The sequence below is a fragment of the Staurois parvus genome, unplaced genomic scaffold (genome assembly GCF_062004578.1).
Source record: "Staurois parvus isolate SC_StPar_1 unplaced genomic scaffold, SC_StPar_1.0 ptg001391l, whole genome shotgun sequence".
In the NCBI taxonomy this organism is placed as follows: domain Eukaryota; kingdom Metazoa; phylum Chordata; class Amphibia; order Anura; family Ranidae; genus Staurois; species Staurois parvus.
In genome coordinates this window covers 23,493-42,733 of record NW_028319187.1, presented here as the reverse complement: position 1 = coordinate 42,733, position 19,241 = coordinate 23,493, and the positions used below count along the sequence as shown (strand labels likewise).

The window sequence follows — 19,241 nt, the reverse complement described above, 5'->3', positions numbered from 1 at the left end:
GAGTTATTCGACCGCCTTAAGGGAGCAACGGTCTTTACCAAACTCGACCTTAGGGCGGCGTACAACCTCGTACGGATCAGACAGGGGGATGAGTGGAAGACCGCGTTTAACACCAGAACTGGGCACTACGAATACCTGGTGATGCCCTTCGGATTGTGTAACGCGCCCGCGGTCTTTCAGGAATTCATAAACGATGTCCTTCGTGATTTGTTGCAGCAGTGCGTAGTGGTTTACCTGGATGACATCCTGGTTTACTCTACCTCCATGGAGTCCCATGTCCAGGATGTTAAGCAGGTGCTGCAACGATTGCGTGAGAACGGACTCTTTTGTAAACTCGAGAAGTGCGAGTTCCATCGATCCCAGGTTGCCTTTTTGGGCTACATAATTTCCGCGGAGGGATTTTCCATGGACCCTCAGAAGGTTGCGGCAGTTCTGCAGTGGCCTCGTCCCAATGGTCTTCGGCCCATTCAGCGTTTTCTGGGTTTTGCCAACTACTATCGGAAGTTCATCAGGAACTTCTCCACATTGGCAAAGCCTCTCTCTGACCTAACCAAGAAGGGGAGTAACCCTCACGAGTGGCCATCCGAGGCCATCAGAGCTTTCGAGGCTCTGAAAGCTGCCTTTGCTTCGGCTCCGATTCTTTCGCATCCCAATCCTGGGTTGCCCTTCGTCCTCGAAGTTGATGCTTCCGAGACGGGAGTAGGGGCTCTCCTGTCTCAGCGTCGGTCACCCGATGGACCCCTACTTCCCTGCGGGTTCTACTCCAGGAAGCTTTCCTCGGCTGAGTGCAACTACCAGATTGGAGATCGGGAGTTGTTGGTCATCATTCTGGCTCTCAAGGAGTGGAGGCACCTGCTCGAGGGTTCCGCGGTTCCGGTCCTCATTCTTACCGATCACAAGAACCTGACTTATCTTTCGGAGGCCAAGAGATTGACACCCCGCCAGGCCAGATGGGCTCTGTTCTTGTCACGCTTCAACTATGTGGTTTCATATTTGCCTGGTTCCAAGAATGTCAGGGCTGATGCGTTATCACGGCAATACTCTGAGTTGTCCAGGGAGGACTCTGAGCCAATCTCACTTATACCTCCAGATCAGATCCTGGCTGCCATTTGCACCAGTCTGACCTCTCCTCTTGGGGAGCAGATTTTGGCGGCTCAAACTGATGCTCCTCCCGGGAGGCCGGAGGGTAGATGTTTCGTACCCGAGGGATTGCGCACCCGCCTGCTGCGTACCTACCATAACGCCAAAACTGCCGGGCATCCAGGGAAGAACCAGCTGTGTTGGGTCGTCTCTCGCTTATTCTGGTGGCCAACCCTCCGTGCCGACATTGCCTCTTATGTAGCGGCATGTTCGATCTGTGCCCAGAATAAGTCTCCACGGCATCTCCCTTTGGGTCTTCTGCAACCCATTCCCAATGGGGAGCGTCCTTGGTCGCATCTAGGGATGGACTTTATTGTAGACCTCCCGGTGTCTCGGGGTCATACGGTCATCCTCATGATCGTCGATCGGTTTTCCAAGATGTGCCATTGCATTCCACTCAGGAAATTACCCACAGCGCAGGAACTGGCCACGGTCTTTTCCAGGGAGATTTTTCGCCTGCATGGGTTACCTAAGGTGATTGTCTCAGACCGCGGGAGTCAGTTCGTGTCCAGATTCTGGCGTGCCTTCTGCTCCCAGTTGGGTATTAGTCTCTTCTTTTCATCAGCCTACCACCCGCAGTCCAATGGGGCTGCGGAGCGTTCCAATCAGGCCTTAGAACAATTCCTTCGGTGTTATATTTCAGACCATCAGGATGATTGGGCCGATCTCCTGCCGTGGGCAGAGTTTGCCAGGAACTCGGCGGTCAACTCCTCCACCGGGATGTCTCCCTTCATGGCCAACTATGGGTTTCAACCCGCGGTATTACCTGAGAGGTTCTCACCACAGGACATTCCGGCTGTGGAGAACCATCTTGCTGCCCTGCGTTCTTCTTGGGGGCAGATCCAGAGGGCCTTGAGGGACTCAGCTCAGCGCCAGAAGTTCCAGGCTGATCGCAGACGGTTGCCCGCTCCTTCATACCAGGTCGGCGATCGGGTGTGGTTGTCTACTCGCAACCTCAATCTTCGGGTGCCCACACCCAAACTGGCTCCCCGTTTTGTCGGTCCTTTCCGCATTCTCCGCAAAGTGAATCCGGTGGCTTATGCACTTGCCCTTCCGTCTGGGATGCGGATCTCCAATATCTTTCATGTTTCCCTGTTGAAACCTCTGATCTGCAATCGCTTCACTACCTCTCTTCCTCGGCCCCGTCCTGTCCGGGTTGACGGTCATGAGGAGTATGAGGTGAGCCGGATCCTGGACTCTCGATTGGTGCGCGGTCAATTACAGTTCCTGGTTCATTGGCGCGGTTATGGTCCCGAGGAGCGTTCCTGGGTTCCTTCCGCGGATGTCCATGCTCCTGCCCTCCTCCGCGCTTTTCATACCCGCTTTCCTCAGAAACCTTTTGTTGAGCCGCGGAGGGGGAGGGGCCCTTGAGGGGGAGGTACTGTCAAGGTCCTACCTTTTCCCTGTGGTTATGTTACTTCATGTGCTGGTGTCCATCTTGGATTCTGCTGTGCATGATGGGAGCCCTTTTATGCCTTCAGGTTTCTGTGGTCCATCCTCCAGAGGGGTGTGGCTGATGACATATAAGCCTGTGGCCCGCACATGCTCTTTGCACTTGTGTCTTGTGTCTTTGTGTTGCTGTTACTCTGTTCTGACTCTCGTGACTCTCCTGGTATCTGATTCGGCTTGTCTTGACTATTCTTTGTATTCTCCTTTGATCTGATCCTCTGTTGCTGAACCCGGCTCGTGACCTGTGATTCTCGTCTGCTGTCCTGTACTGTTCTGTCCTGTTGTTGTTGACCCCGGCTTGTCTGACTACTCTTTTGTCTCTTCCACCAGCTACACGCCATTGGCGGCGGCCATTACCGCAGCTGAGGTGTCTCGGGGGCCGCGACCTGGTTCCTGGCTGCGTCAAGTCCATCCCCACCATCAGGGGCCCTGGTGAAGGGCAGCCTGGGACTTAGACTCCGCGCCCTGAGGGACTTTGGTCTGTGGGTGGTGGTTGTCGTCAGCCAGTGCGTTACATTGTTAGGCCTGCCTGTCCGTTCCTCAGCTCCTGCCCTGACAAGGAAGCCCATGTCTGATGGATTACTGGTAGGGAAGGAAGCCCATGTAGTAGGGAAGGAAGCCCGTGTCTGATGGATTAGTGGTAGGGAAGGAAGCCTGTGTCTGATGAATTACTAGTAGGGAAGGAAGCCCGTGTCTGGTGGATTAGTGGTAGGGAAGGAAGCCCGTGTCTGATGGATTAGTGGTAGGGAAGGAAGCCCATGTCCTACGTTATGATGGGTTAGTAGGGAAGGAAGCCCATGTCTGATAGATTACTAGTAGGGAAGGAAGCCCATGTCCTATGTTATGATGGGTTAGTAGGGAAGGAAGCCCGTGTAGTAGGGAAGGAAGCCCATGTCTGATGGATTAGTAGTAGGGAAGGAAGCCCATGTCTGATGGATTAGTGGTAGGGAAGGAAGCCCATGTCTGATGGATTAGTGGTAGGGAATGAAGCCCATGTCTGATGGATTAGTGGTAGGGAATGAAGCCCATGTCTGATGGATTAGTGGTAGGGAAGGAAGCCCATGTCTGATGGATTAGTGGTAGGGAAGGAAGCCCATGTCTGATGGATTAGTGGTAGGGAAGGAAGCCCATGTCTGATGGATTAGTGGTAGGGAAGGAAGCCCATGTCTGATGGATTAGTGGTAGGGAAGGAAGCCCATGTCTGATGGATTAGTGGTAGGGAAGGAAGCCCATGTCTGATGGATTACTGGTAGGGAAGGAAGCCCATGTCCTACGTTATGATGGGTTAGTAGGGAAGGAAGCCCATGTCTGATGGATTAGTGGTAGGGAAGGAAGCCCGTGTCTGATGGATTACTAGTTGGGAAGGAAGCCCATGTCCTACGTTATGATGGGTTAGTAGGGAAGGAAGCCCATGTCTGATGGATTAGTGGTAGGGAAGGAAGCCCCTGTCTGATGGATTAGTGGTAGGGAAGGAAGCCCGTGTCTGATGGATTACTAGTTGGGAAGGAAGCCCATGTCCTACGTTATGATGGGTTAGTAGGGAAGGAAGCCCATGTCTGATGGATTAGTGGTAGGGAAGGAAGCCCCTGTCTGATGGATTAGTGGTAGGGAAGGAAGCCCATGTCTGATGGATTACTGGTTGGGAAGGAAGCCCATGTCCTACGTTATGATGGGTTAGTAGGGAAGGAAGCCCGTGTAGTACGGAAGGAAGCCCATGTCTGATGGATTACTAGTAGGGAAGGAAGCCCATGTCCTATGTTATGATGGGTTAGTAGGGAAGGAAGCCCGTGTAGTAGGGAAGGAAGCCCATGTCTGATGGATTAGTGGTAGGGAAGGAAGCCCGTGTCTGATGGATTACTAGTTGGGAAGGAAGCCCATGTCCTACGTTATGATGGGTTAGTAGGGAAGGAAGCCCGTGTAGTAGGGAAGGAAACCCATGTCTGATGGATTACTAGTAGGGAAGGAAGCCCATGTCCTACGTTATGATGGGTTAGTAGGGAAGGAAGCCCGTGTAGTAGGGAAGGAAGCCCATGTCTGATGGATTAGTGGTAGGGAAGGAAGCCCATGTCTGATGGATTAGTGGTAGCGAAGGAAGCCCATGTCTGATGGATTAGTGGTAGGGAAGGAAGCCATGTCTGATGGATTAGTGGTAGGGAATGAAGCCCATGTCTGATGGATTAGTGGTAGGGAAGGAAGCCCATGTCTGATGGATTAGTGGTAGGGAATGAAGCCCATGTCTGATGGATTAGTGGTAAGGAAGGAAGCCCATGTCTGATGGATTAGTGGTAGGGAAGGAAGCCCATGTCTGATGGATTAGTGGTAGGGAAGGAAGCCCATGTCTGATGGATTAGTGGTAGGGAAGGAAGCCCATGTCTGATGGATTAGTGGTAGGGAAGGAAGCCCATGTCTGATGGATTAGTGGTAGGGAAGGAAGCCCATGTCTGATGGATTAGTGGTAGGGAAGGAAGCCCATGTCTGATGGATTACTGGTTGGGAAGGAAGCCCATGTCCTACGTTATGATGGGTTAGTAGGGAAGGAAGCCCATGTCTGATGGATTAGTGGTAGGGAAGGAAGCCCGTGTCTGATGGATTACTAGTTGGGAAGGAAGCCCATGTCCTACGTTATGATGGGTTAGTAGGGAAGGAAGCCCGTGTAGTAGGGAAGGAAGCCCATGTCTGATGGATTACTAGTAGGGAAGGAAGCCCATGTCCTACGTTATGATGGGTTAGTAGGGAAGGAAGCCCATGTCTGATGGACTAGTGGTAGGGAAGGTGCATTTCATACAGGTTTGTGGGAGCAGTAAGCAAAGGGCAGCCCTAAGAATACATGGGATTAAGTAGATATCTCTTGCTTTCTAACTCTGTGGCCTCAGGATGTATTCTTGTAAGGACACTTTCCTGGGAATTCTTTCTAAATGTTTTTTCCTCTTTTGTGTTTCCTGCAGAGTTACATACATGGAAGCAGCCAAGCCCAGTTTGTGGCAGAAACGCACATTGTCTTGCTGTTTAGTATCCTTTTTATGGCTGAAGCCCAGGAGCCTGACCACGTGTGAAGCACAGCAAATTCGACTTGCATGCATGAGAGTAAAATCTTCATGGAGCTCGGTGTAAAATGGTGTATGGAGCCAAACATCAGCTTTATACACATCTGTTATACGCTGTAACATTTTGGGTAAAACATGCACTAATCATTTGTTAGTGCTGTCCCCTGTGAACCCCCCTCCCATTGATGGAGCTCAGGTATCCCCAGTGCAGGGCCCTGGTAATCCTCCATCATACAAAGACATTGGAGACAATTGTGCTCTTCCAGCGTTGTGGTAACAGTTTGGTGAAGACCCTTTTCTGTCCCCCCATGACTGTCCCCCGTGTACAAAGCCAGCTCCATAAAGACATGGATGACCAGTTTGGTGAAGACCCTTTTCTGTCCCCCATGACTGTCCCCCGTGTACAAAGCCAGCTCCATAAAGACATGGAGGACCAGTTTGGTGTGGAGGAACTCCAGTGTCCTGCACAGAGCCCTGTCCTCCCTACTGAACACCTTTGGGGTGGAGTGGATGGTGAGCCAGGTCTTCTCACCCAAGATCAGTACCTGCCCTCAACCCTACGGAACACGTCTGTCATGAGGTCTCCTCACCCCAATGGTGTTCAGTAGGGGTGAGGTCATGGAGGAACTCCAGTGTCCTGCACAGAGCCCTGACCTCAACCCTACTGAACACCTTTGGGGTGGAGTGTGGATGGTGAGCCAGGTCTTCTCACCCAACATCAGTACCTGCCCTCAACCCTACGGAACACGTCTGTCATGAGGTCTCCTCACCCCAATGGTGCTCAGTAGGGGTGAGGTCATGGAGGAACTCCAGTGTCCTGCACAGAGCCCTGTCATGGAACACGTCTGTCATGAGGTCTCCTCACCCCAATGGTGCTCAGTAGGGGTGAGGTCATGGAGGAACTCCAGTGTCCTGCACAGAGCCCTGACCTCTCCCTACTGAACACCTTTGGGGTGGAGTTTGGATGGTGAGCCGGGTCTTCTCACCCAACATCAGTACCTGCCCTCAACCCTACGGAACACGTCTGTCATGAGGTCTCCTCACCCCAATGGTGCTCAGTAGGGGTGAGGTCATGGAGGAACTCCAGTGTCCTGCACAGAGCCCTGTCATGGAACACGTCTGTCATGAGGTCTCCTCACCCCAATGGTGCTCAGTAGGGGTGAGGTCATGGAGGAACTCCAGTGTCCTGCACAGAGCCCTGACCTCTCCCTACTGAACACCTTTGGGGTGGAGTTTGGATGGTGAGCCAGGTCTTCTCACCTAACATCAGTACCTGCCTTCACAAATGGGACACATTCCCACAGACACCCTACAAAATCTTGTGGAAAGACTTCCCAGAAGAGTGGAGGATGTTAAAGCCACAAAGAGGGGAAACTCCATAATAATGGCCATGGGTAGGGAGGGGGTTGGGGGGAGGTTATCCCATATTAAGGCCATGGGAGGAGGGGAAACTCTATATTGATGGCCATGGTTTTGGAATGGGACGTCCCACAAGCTCATCAAGGTACGTTGGTTGGGTGTCCACAAATATTTGCTTGTATCATTTGATTGTTCCCTGTATGATATCATTCGGGAAGTGTCACGCAGGGCCGGGTACACATGTATATCCAACATTTGTGTGGCACGTCTGGTGCAGTGACTGTTCTGCAGATGGACTGGACTCTGACAGGTTTAGAGGAATTACATTGTCCATACCAATCCCTACTGAAATCAAAGTGCCGTTCACTGGCCTGGCTTGTGTGTCGGACATGATGCTTGACCATGTCTGGCCGTGTATGGAGCCATGTCAGAGCCGGTCTTCTCTTCGCTTCTAACATGTTGATTTGTAGCCATGCTAATGAATGAAGCTGTAGATGTTGGTTATTATATCTGATAGGAAAATATTGCACGGGTCAGATTTAATAACCACGGGCCGTATCTGACCGACCTCCAACCTGCTTCATCGAGGAAAGACATAGACCTAGCGCGGCCAGCTGTTTACTAACTCCGCCCACAACAAATCATTGTGGCTCTCATTGGTTGCCCCACTTGCTTTAGATTTGGGCCGTCACCTCCTCCATAAATATGTAGATTTGCTGCAATCTGGAGTCCATTCTGAACGATTATTCTTCTGACGATTCTGATTGGCCGAGTGTTTCTTCCTTACATCTGCCTTTTTAGATGGTGGAGTAACGTTGGGGATGGTTCTTCTACACGAAGCCGCCACTTCTGATATGGATATAGGAAAAAGAAAAAGTGAGTCTTGGTCTTACTGTAGACGTGACTAGTCACACACACAGGATATGATTGGATGAGGATTGTTCTCCAGGTATTGAATGGTAAAGCTGACGGATTGTTCTCTTCTCTTGGCAGTTATGTGCATGGCTGGGATGGGCCTGGTGGTACTGTTCTTTAGCTGGCTGCTGTCTGTGTTCAGATCCAAATACCACGGCTACCCGTACAGGTAAAGACGATTATTATACGGTCTGTCTGTCTGTGTTCAGATCCCAATACCACGGCTACCCGTACAGGTAAAGACGATTATTACAGGGTTGGCCTGCGCTCAGATCCAGATTTCCCCCGAACTCCCGTACAGGTAAAGATTATTAGAGGGTTGGCCTGCGCTCAGATCCAGATTTCCCCCGAATTCTCGTACAGGTAAAGACGATTATTAGAGTGTCGGTCTGCGCTCAGATCCAGATTTCCCATCAAACTCCCGTACAGGTAAAGACGATTATTAGAGTGTCGGTCTGCGCTCAGATCCAGATTTCCCATCGAACTCTCGTACAGGTAAAGACGATTATTAGAGGGTCGGTCTGCGCTCAGATCCAGATTTCCCCCGAACTCCCGTACAGGTAAAGATTATTAGAGGGTTGGCCTGCGCTCAGATCCAGATTTCCCCCGAATTCTCGTACAGGTAAAGACGATTATTAGAGGGTCGGTCTGCGCTCAGATCCAGATTTCCCATCGAACTCCCGTACAGGTAAAGACGATTATTAGAGGGTCGGTCTGCGCCCAGATCCAGATTTCCCATCAAACTCCCGTACAGGTAAAGACGATTATTAGAGGGTCGGTCTGCGCTCAGATCCAGATTTCCCATAAAACTCCCGTACAGGTAAAGACGATTATTAGAGGGTCGGTCTGCGTTCAGATCCAGATTTCCCATCAAACTCCCGTACAGGTAAAGACGATTATTAGAGGGTCGGTCTGCGCTCAGATCCAGATTTCCCATCAAACTCCCGTACAGGTAAAGACGATTATTAGAGGGTCGGTCTGCGCCCAGATCCAGATTTCCCATCGAACTCCCGTACAGGTAAAGACGATTATTAGAGGGTCGGTCTGCGTTCAGATCCAGATTTCCCATCAAACTCCCGTACAGGTAAAGACGATTATTAGAGTGTCGGTCTGCGCTCAGATCCAGATTTCCCATCGAACTCCCGTACAGGTAAAGACGATTATTAGAGGGTCGGTCTGCGCCCAGATCCAGATTTTCCATCAAACTCCCGTACAGGTAAAGACGATTATTAGAGGGTTGGCCTGCGCTCAGATCCAGATTTTCCCCGAACTTCCGTACAGGTAAAGACGGTTATTAGAGGGTCGGTCTGCGCTCAGATCCAGATTTCCCCCGAACTCCCGTACAGGTAAAGATTATTAGAGGGTCGGTCTGCGCCCAGATCCAGATTTCCCCCGAACTCCCGTACAGGTAAAGGCGATTATTAGAGGGTCGGTCTGCGCTCAGATCCAGATTTCCCCCGAACTCCCGTACAGGTAAAGACGGTTATTAGAGGGTCGGTCTGCGCTCAGATCCAGATTTCCCATCAAACTCCCGTACAGGTAAAGACGATTATTAGAGGGTCGGCCTGCGCTCAGATCCAGATTTCCCCTGAACTCCCGTACAGGTAAAGATTATTAGAGGGTCGGTCTGCGCCCAGATCCAGATTTCCCCCGAACTCCCGTACAGGTAAAGACGGTTATTAGAGGGTCGGTCTGCGTTCAGATCCAGATTTCCTCCGAACTCCCGTACAGGTAAAGACAATTATTAGAGGGTCGGCCTGCGCTCAGATCCAGATTTCCCATCAAACTCCCGTACAGGTAAAGGCGATTATTAGAGGGTCGGTCTGCGCCCAGATCCAGATTTCCCCCGAACTCCCGTACAGGTAAAGACGATTATTAGAGGGTCGGTCTGCGCTCAGATCCAGATTTCCTCCGAACTCCTGTACAGGTAAAGACGGTTATTAGAGGGTCGGTCTGCGTTCAGATCCAGATTTCCCCCGAACTCCCGTACAGGTAAAGACGATTATTAGAGGGTCGGTCTGCGCTCAGATCCAGATTTTCCCCTGAACTCCCGTACAGGTAAAGGCGATTATTAGAGGGTCGGTCTGCGCTCAGATCCAGATTTCCCCCGAACTCCCGTACAGGTAGAGACGATTATTAGAGGGTCGGCCTGCGCTCAGATCCAGATTTCCCCCGAACTCCTGTACAGGTAAAGACGATTATTAGAGGGTCGGTCTGCATTCAGATCCAGATTTCCCCCGAACTCCCGTACAGGTAAAGACGATTATTAGAGGGTCGGTCTGCGCTCAGATCCAGATTTTCCCCTGAACTCCCGTACAGGTAAAGACGATTAGTAGAGGGTCGGTCTGCGCTCAGACCCAGATTTCCCATCGAACTCCTGTACAGGTAAAGATGGTTATTAGAGGGTCGGTTTGCGCTCAGATCCAGATTTCCCCCGAACTCCCGTACAGGTAAAGACGGTTATTAGAGGGTCGGTCTGCGCTCAGATCCAGATTTTCCCCGAACTCCCGTACAGGTAAAGACGATTATTAGAGGGTCGGTCTGCGCTCAGATCCAGATTTCCCCCGAACTCCCGTACAGGTAAAGACGGTTATTAGAGGGTCGGTCTGCGCTCAGATCCAGATTTTCCCCGAACTCCCGTACAGGTAAAGACGATTATTAGAGGGTCGGTCTGCGCTCAGATCCAGATTTCCCCCGAACTCCTGTACAGGTAAAGACGATTATTAGAGGGTCGGTCTGCATTCAGATCCAGATTTCCCCCGAACTCCCGTACAGGTAAAGACGATTGTTAGAGGGTCGGTCTGCGCTCAGATCCAGATTTTCCCCTGAACTCCCGTACAGGTAAAGACGATTAGTAGAGGGTCGGTCTGCGCTCAGACCCAGATTTCCCATCGAACTCCTGTACAGGTAAAGATGGTTATTAGAGGGTCGGTTTGCGCTCAGATCCAGATTTCCCCCGAACTCCCGTACAGGTAAAGACGGTTATTAGAGGGTCGGTCTGCGCTCAGATCCAGATTTTCCCCGAACTCCCGTACAGGTAAAGACGATTATTAGAGGGTCGGTCTGCGCTCAGATCCAGATTTCCCCCGAACTCCCGTACAGGTAAAGACGGTTATTAGAGGGTCGGTCTGCGCTCAGATCCAGATTTTCCCCGAACTCCCGTACAGGTAAAGACGATTATTAGAGGGTCGGTCTGCGCTCAGATCCAGATTTTCCCCGAACTTCCGCTTACTGACGCATTCATTAGTACAATTAAAGCTATAATTGGATTTTTCTACTCCTTGTAAAATGGTTTTCTTGAAGTCCACTGAGGGAACCTACAGAAGGATTGGACACTGACAGAGCAATGTCTGTGCTCTACTACCGGCCTGCCTTGGTTTGCAGCAAAGCAGTACTGAGAGCCTGATCACTCCAGCTTGTCCCTATACAAAGCCAGACGGGGTTCCTCAGGGTGAGGCTGCCATCTCAGACACTCAGAGGGGATGTCTACAAGGAACACTACTTCTGGCTTGGAGAAGAGAGAGGAATGTCTCCAATGGGGACATTAGTGTGGTTTCTGAGACTTGGAGAGACCCAGATTTAGATCCCACTGAACTTTAGGGAAATGAAGGGTGGGAGATGCATAGGAGACTCCACCATTCCCTGAACCAGGATAAAGGGCAGATGCCTGACCCATGATGGTGCTGAGAACCAAACGCTGGTCCAGACCCAGCTACAGGAAGGAGAGGATTCATCCCACAGAGAAACTCCGAGACTCACACCAAGTGAAGTATGCTGTCCACGCCCGCTCACAGGCCTTGCCGGAAGAAGCCTTCCTAGCTTCTTGCATCTAAGGAATCGCAAAAATCAGAGATTCTCCAACTTCCAACAGTCATTCTCCTAAAGCCAGCAATCATGAAGCAGGTTGGGAAATCTGTCTTTGAGACAAAATACCCGACAATCTGGAGGAGCCCAAGGAATGTTCACCAGGATTCTTACCTGGTTGGCATACCACATCCACCTGGACCAGTCGGAAGTAATGCAGGGGATGTATTTCCCACAAAGCAAACAAGGCATTTGCCTAGGGCGACATTTTTCAGGGGGGGCAGCACTGCCCCATGGAAGAAGGGACAAACAAGGCATGGAGACCTGGTGGGTTCAAGAGAGAGGCTGCGGGTTTCATGACGGTGTATGCACAGCCCGACTCATTCTCGGGGATGTCCAGAGCTGTGAAGGTGAGTGTCCTTCTCTCTCTTGCCATGGTGTATGGGGGGCAGTGGTAGTGGAAGGCTCTCTTGGGTGGGAGACAGAGGTGTTGTTGGTCAATGTCAGGCTCTCTCTGCGGGGGGCGCTGATTTTTGTGTTGCCTAGGGCAGCACAAAACCTAAATACCCCACTGGAGCAATGAGGAGCATCAGAAGACCTCAGGTCCTGGAACACCTCTAGGTGCAGGAACTGAGGCTGAGGAAGTCTGCCTGGTACTTGCCCTCACCTGGGATGTACATGGCAGAGAAGGCTGGAACATTCTGCTAGGACTGGATCTGATCCGCCTCTTTCCGAGTCTACATGGTGGAGAAGGTTGGAACATTCTGCCAGGACTGGATCTGATCTGCCTCTTTCCGAGTCTACATGGTGGAGAAGGCTGCAACATTCTGCCAGGACTGGATCTGATCCGCCTCTTTCCGAGTCTACATGGTGGAGAAGGTTGGAACATTCTGCCAGGACTGGATCTGATCTGCCTCTTTCCGAGTCTACATGGCGATGAAGGCTGCAACATTCTGCCAGGACTGGATCTGATCCGCCTCTTTCCGAGTCTACATGGTGGAGAAGGTTGGAACATTCTGCCAGGACTGGATCTGATCTGCCTCTTTCCGAGTCTACATGGCGATGAAGGCTGCAACATTCTGCTAGGACTGGATCTGATCCGCCTCTTTCCGAGTCTACATGGTGGAGAAGGTTGGAACATTCTGCCAGGACTGGATCTGATCCACCTCTTTCCAAGTCTTCTGGTTCCTCCCTGATGATTGGTGTATGGACGCTGCATTTCAGAAGTCAGGCTGAGAACGGCCACACCATATGGCTGCCATCAATGAGACGAGCTCTAGCAGAGTCCTGACTGAAGAAAACATGAAGAGTCAGGAACAGGTGCTGGAAGAAGTTGGTCTCACACGTCTGAGCTGAAGAGGTCCATCCCCCTCCCAGGACACCAGCAAATCACTGAGACATCAATTGCCACCACATGCACTGCTCTCCTCACATTCATGACACCAGCGATCCTACTGCACACACACATCCCTGACACCATTCATGCCGTTTCCTCCCACAAGTGGGTGTTTTATTCGCCTTTACTTGCCAATACAGCCGATAAAATGCCCAGTGATAAACTGGTGGGAGGAGCTATACCTGGCCGACCAATGACTTTTGTTTGTCAGTGTTCAGTCCTCCTGTAGGTGGCTGCATATAACCAATTGTGATTAATGGCGGGCTATCATTTGCCAGTAGAGGAGCGCCCCCTGTAGATGTACTGCGGTGTGGTGGCTGCTCTGCGCTGGATCACATACATGTAGATGATCCAGCATTCCTGGTAGGGGGTGTGCGCACCCGCGTAAAAAAATGTTTTGGTTTTTTTCAAAACTTTCTATATTTTTTTGTTTATATAATAAACACCCCATTGATGAACCAGCGATAGAAAACTCTATTTGTGTGAAGAAAATGATATCAATGTCATTTGGGTACAGCGTTGCATGACCGCGCAATGGTCAGCGCAGTGCTGAATAGCAAACACTGTCCTGGTCATGAAGGGGGGAAACCTTCTCGTTGAATTGTAATGACGTCTGTGTCTGGTGAGATCAGTAAATTGTCTGTCTTTCCTTGCAGCTTCCTCATGACATAGAAGGAGCTGGAAGTGGCGGTGATGGAACCTCCGGGACGGTTCATGCGGCTCATCTTACGCGGTCAGAGATTGAGGGTGGATGGTCCGGCGGACACTTTCTGCTCCTCCATTGGGAATGAGATTGTTTTCTTGGTGTCTGGGAAGCAAAGAATTTATGCAGTGCCTTAGTCAGATGCAGTGAGCTCCTCCTCCTCCTCCTCTCCAGATCCTGCCGGCGCGCTCACCTCTAGCACACTCAGATCTTGTGTTCACCGCGCTCCTGCCATGGGTGCCGACATACACGCGGCACAGCACTTGCTTCACTATGGGATCTGACCTCTTTATACTTCAGATAATAAAACAAGTTGGAAAAAGTGTGCTCTGTGAATCCTTTATCAGCAGAAAGTCGGTGATTGGCCCTGATTGCACAGACTTCAGCCTGGAATAGAGCCACCTGTACAGTCCCGGCCAATCAATGCCTCAGCAGATCCCTTCATCCCCAGTATGTTAACCCCTCCCACCCAGCTCCGGAACGTGGCGGGAGGTTGGAGGATCGGTGATCATGTGACCACTGTGATTGGCCCTGATTGCACAGACTTCAGCCTGGAATAGAGCCGCCTGTACAGTCCCGGCCAATCAATGCCTCAGCAGATCCCTTCATCCCCAGTATGTTAACCCCTCCCACCCAGCTCCGGCACGTGGCGGGGGGTTGGAGGATCGGTGATCATGTGACCACTGTGATTGGCCCTGATTGTGCAGACTTCAGCCTGGAATAGAGCCGCCTGTACAGTCCCGGCCAATAAATGCCTCAGCAGATCCCTCCACACCCTTCATCCCCAGTATGTTAACCCCTCCCACCCAGCTCCGGCACATGGGGGGGGGGGGGGGGTTGGAGGATCGGTGATCATGTGACCACTGTGATTGGCCCTGATTGTGCAGACTTCAGCCTGGAATAGAGCCGCCTGTACAGTCCCGGCCAATCAATGTCTCAGCAGATCCCTTCATCCCCAGTATGTTAACCCCTCCCACCCAGCTCCACGTGGGGGGGGGTGGAGGATAAGTGGTCATGTGACCACTGTGATTGGCTGTCACATGTCTTAGGAGATGACAGCTATTCTCAGTGCTATGTGCGCACACTTGGCACAGACCCTCGGCCGCCCAGTGACACATATATGTAACGTAGGTATTAAGGCCCACCCTTCTGCTACTGGACATACGTGTTACATGGATGTCGACAGGCTATGTAGATGGTAATGGGTGTGGATGTCTGTAAACAAGCTGCTAGAAGGCCTCACTACTACTTGAACCTTGTTGAAAGACTGCTGAATCCCACACAGACTTGTTGTAAAGTGACAGTTCGACCAACCTTCCCCCCCCCCCCCATTAAGTTCTGAGAGTATGTGTTTATTCACACACGGAGCATTGCTGTGATTGACAGCAGCGACAGCCAATGAGGAGGGAGAGTCCCCCGAGAGGCGAGGCTCTCCTGCACATGGCTGGATGGAGGTGGGGCTCAGGGAGGCATTAGGGGGCGCTGCTGCACACAGTTCTGTCCCTTCATGCATAGAAGGAGCCTTTACAGCCACTTTTCATCAACAAAGGTCCCTAAACCTGGCTGGAGGTGTGAGGAACACCCGGTGATGGCCTCCTGTATTCACTGTATACAAGCCGGAGCCCCATGTAGGAGGGTGCGTGTGCTAGCGGACATGGACCTCGGGCGTGTTCAGTGCTCTGCACGGAGGTGACCCCCAAGGATACTCTGCATGGAGGTGACCCCCCAAGGATACTCTGCATGGAGGTGACCCCCCATGGATCTCCGGCACGGAGGTGACCCCCAAGGACACTCTGCACGGAGGTGACCCCCAAGGATACTCTGACCCCCCCCCCCCCGAGGATGCCCACCACGGAGGTGTCCACCATGGATGCCCGCCACGGAGGTGTCCACCTTGGATGGCCGCCACGGAGGTGTCCCCCATGGATGCTGAGCATGGAGGTGACCCCCCGAGGATGCCCGCCACGGAGGTGTCCCCCGAGGATGCCCGGCATGGAGGTGACCCCCATGGATGCCCAGCATGGAGGTGACCCCCCCCCCCCCCCGAGGATGCCCGCCACGGAGGTGTCCACCATGGATGCCCGGCACGGAGGTGACCCCCCCCCCCCCCCGAGGATGCCCGCCACTGAGGTGTCCACCATGTATGCCCAGCACGGAGGTGACCCCCCCCCCCCCCCCCCGAGGATGCCCGCCACTGAGGTGTCCACCATGGATGGCCGGCACGGAAGTGACCCACCGAGGATGTCCAGCACGGAGGTGACCCCCATGGATGCCCGGCACGGAGGTGTCCACCATGGATGCCCGGCACAGAGGTGACCCCCCCCCCCCGAGGATGCCCAGCACGGAGGTGACCCCCATGGATGCCCAGCACGGAGGTGGCCCCCCCGAGGATGCCCAGCACGGAGGTGACCCCCCGAGGATGCCCAGCACGGAGGTGGCCCCCATGGATGCCCAGCACGGAGGTGACCCCCATGGATGCCCGGCACATCATTCCTGGAGGCACACGTGGCAGTATGGCAGGATAATACCGCATGGAGTAATGTGCTGATAGTGGAAGACAAGCGGTTAATTAATGGGCGCGGCGGGTCATTATGAAGGGTATTATGGGTGGGTGTGGTCAGTATGAGCCAGCTCCTCCCCCTACAGGTGCACAAGGACAGAAATGTCATTCCCTGAGGCGGCACACCAGCAGATGTGGGACTACAAGTCCCATGAGCCATTGCAAGACTGCCAGCCACAGGTCTGACTCCCAGAGCGATGATGGGACTTGTAGTGCGGAGGTTGCCCACCCTGACCCCACTGTTCTCCTTACAAAACTGCGCCCCCTTGTGTCAGCGCTCCGTCTACCGCCAACTAACCAGGGAAGTGACCTCACTGCTCCTCCCAGGTCACCGACAGCCAATCACTGATGGGGCAGGGACAGGAGGTGCCCTGTCATTGGTGGAAGACTCTCACTTTCCTCATCCCCTCCTGGGCCCTCACTAGAGGCAGCCTCCTTCACACAAGGAGAGTATATTAGAGACCCCGCCCCCGACACAGGGGAGCCACACCTCTTCCTTCACACCAACCATTCTATGTACATGGAATATGCTGGCCCAGCTACTCTCATGGGAGTCTGTGCTGGCCCAGCTACTCTCATGGGAGTCTCTAACGGCTGTCTGTGCTGGTCCAGCTCCTCATGGGAGTCTCTAATGGCTGTCTGTGCTGGCCCAGCACCTCTCATGGGAGTCTGACTGTTGTGCTGGCTCAGCTCCTCATGGGAGTTAATGGCTGTCTGTGTTGGCCCAGATCCTCTGCTAAAAGTCTCCAATGACTGACTGTGCTGGCCCAGCTCCTCTCCTGGGAGTCTCCAATGGCTGCCTGTGCAGGTCCAGCTCCTCTCCTGGGAGGCCTAGCTGGCACGGCTCTTCCTCTCTGTGATGGACGGGAAGGATGAAGTCGGACACTTTGTAGTGGTGACACCTCTTCAGGAAATTCAGGAAACAGAAGAGGGCCACCTCCAGGTGCTGCAACCTCCCACTCAAATCCACCTTCTTCAGGGTGAGTGGCCCCAGGAGGGCGGGAGGAGCCAGCGTCAGCCGAGATCTCCAACACATCCTGGTTACAGCTGCAGAGAGAAAGATACATTGCGGGTGAATCCGACAGAGGGGACACTGCAAGTGAATCTTACATCCTACAGAGGGGACACTGCAAGTGAATCTTACATCCTACAGAGGGGACACTGCAAGTGAATCTTACATCCTACAGAGGAGACACTGCGGGTGAATCTTACATCCTACAGAGGAGACACTGCGGGTGAATCTTACATCCTACAGAGGGGACACTGCAAGTGAATCTTACATCCTACAGAGGGGACACTGCAAGTGAATCTTACATCCTACAGAGGGGACACTGCGGGTGAATCTTACATCCTACAGAGGAGACACTGCGGGTGAATCTTACATCCTACAGAGGGGACACTGCGGGTGAATCTTACATCCTACAGAGGAGACACTGCGGGTGAATCTTACATCCTACAGAGGAGACACTGCGGGTGAATCTTACATCCTACAGAGGGGACACTGCAAGTGAATCTTACATCCTACAGAGGGGACACTGCAAGTGAATCTTACATCCTACAGAGGGGACACTGCAGGTGAATCTTACATCCTACAGAGGGGACACTGCAAGTGAATCTTACATCCTACAGAGGGGACACTGCGGGTGAATCTTACATCCTACAGAGGGGACACTGCAAGTGAATCTTACATCCTACAGAGGGGACACTGCGGGTGAATCTTACATCCTACAGAGGGGACACTGCAAGTGAATCTTACATCCTACAGAGGGGACACTGCGGGTGAATCTTACATCCTACAGAGGGGACACTGCGGGTGAATCTTACATCCTACAGAGGGGACACTGCAAGTGAATCTTACATCCTACAGAGGGGACACACTGCGGGTGAATCTTACATCCTACAGAGGGGACACACTGCGGGTGAATCTTACATCCTACAGAGGAGACACTGCAAGTGAATCTTACATCCTACAGAGGGGACACTGCAAGTGAATCTTACATCCTACAGAGGAGACACTGCAAGTGAATCTTACATCCTACAGAGGAGACACTGCGGGTGAATCTTACATCCTACAGAGGAGACACTGCGGGTGAATCTTACATCCTACAGAGGAGACACTGCGGGTGAATCTTACATCCTACAGAGGGGACACTGCGGGTGAATCTTACATCCTACAGAGTGTCTTGGAAATTCGCTTTAACGAATTTCTCCTTACCGTGAGTACTCGCAGTTGGATGCGCAGAAATCCCCCATAAAGCTGTGCGAATCTCGCTTACCACGACTGCAGCCAAACTACACGATTCCTGCCCATCCAAATACTTTGGCTCTGTTGAGATGTGGGGGAATTAGAGCTCCGTTACCCTAGAATGATCAAACGACACTCTCAGGATGATGGTTGCAATTCACATCAAGGCTGGTTTTCAGACCCACCTCTCTGTTTTATTAAAAATACACACATGCCCCCCACATGAATAAAGTCAATCCCCTCCCACCGAACAATGCAATGGGGAGTGCCTATACACAGGATGTACATTCCGATTGGAGCATAGCCTTTCCTATTATCTATCACTGGTCCTCCCCCATGAGCCTTCTGTGGTCAGCAGACTTCCTCCCCTTCCCATGAGCCCTCTGTGGAGAGCATATCTCCTCCCCTTCCCCCCCATGAGCCATCTGAGGTCATATTTCCTGTCCTACTAGCTTCTATTGGTATGTAAATTCTTTGTACAAGCATTCCCTAGAAATATCAGTCTGTACCTGGATGGGCCCGATACGATCTTTATTAAAACACATCCATCCAGATACAGTTCAGGTCGGTAATGGGTTGTAAGATATGCATAAGCCTACACGTGGAGTTCACACCGCTTGGCGCCT

At 52.3% G+C, this 19,241-nt stretch overlaps 1 protein-coding gene across 1 annotated transcript in view; it reads left to right on the top strand.

Moving 5' to 3' along the window:
• LOC149436251 (dolichyl-diphosphooligosaccharide--protein glycosyltransferase subunit MAGT1) overlaps positions 1-14,133 on the top strand; it is a 34,015-nt gene extending 19,882 nt beyond the window's left edge. The window contains exons 7-10 of the mRNA XM_089661812.1: positions 5,535-5,598; positions 7,794-7,868; positions 7,986-8,076; positions 13,764-14,133. Of these exons, the coding sequence (XP_089517938.1) occupies positions 5,535-5,598; positions 7,794-7,868; positions 7,986-8,076; positions 13,764-13,779 (246 nt within the window). The 3' untranslated portion in view covers positions 13,780-14,133. The remainder of the gene's footprint in view (positions 1-5,534; positions 5,599-7,793; positions 7,869-7,985; positions 8,077-13,763) is intronic.
• Positions 14,134-19,241: the final 5,108 nt, after the last annotated feature.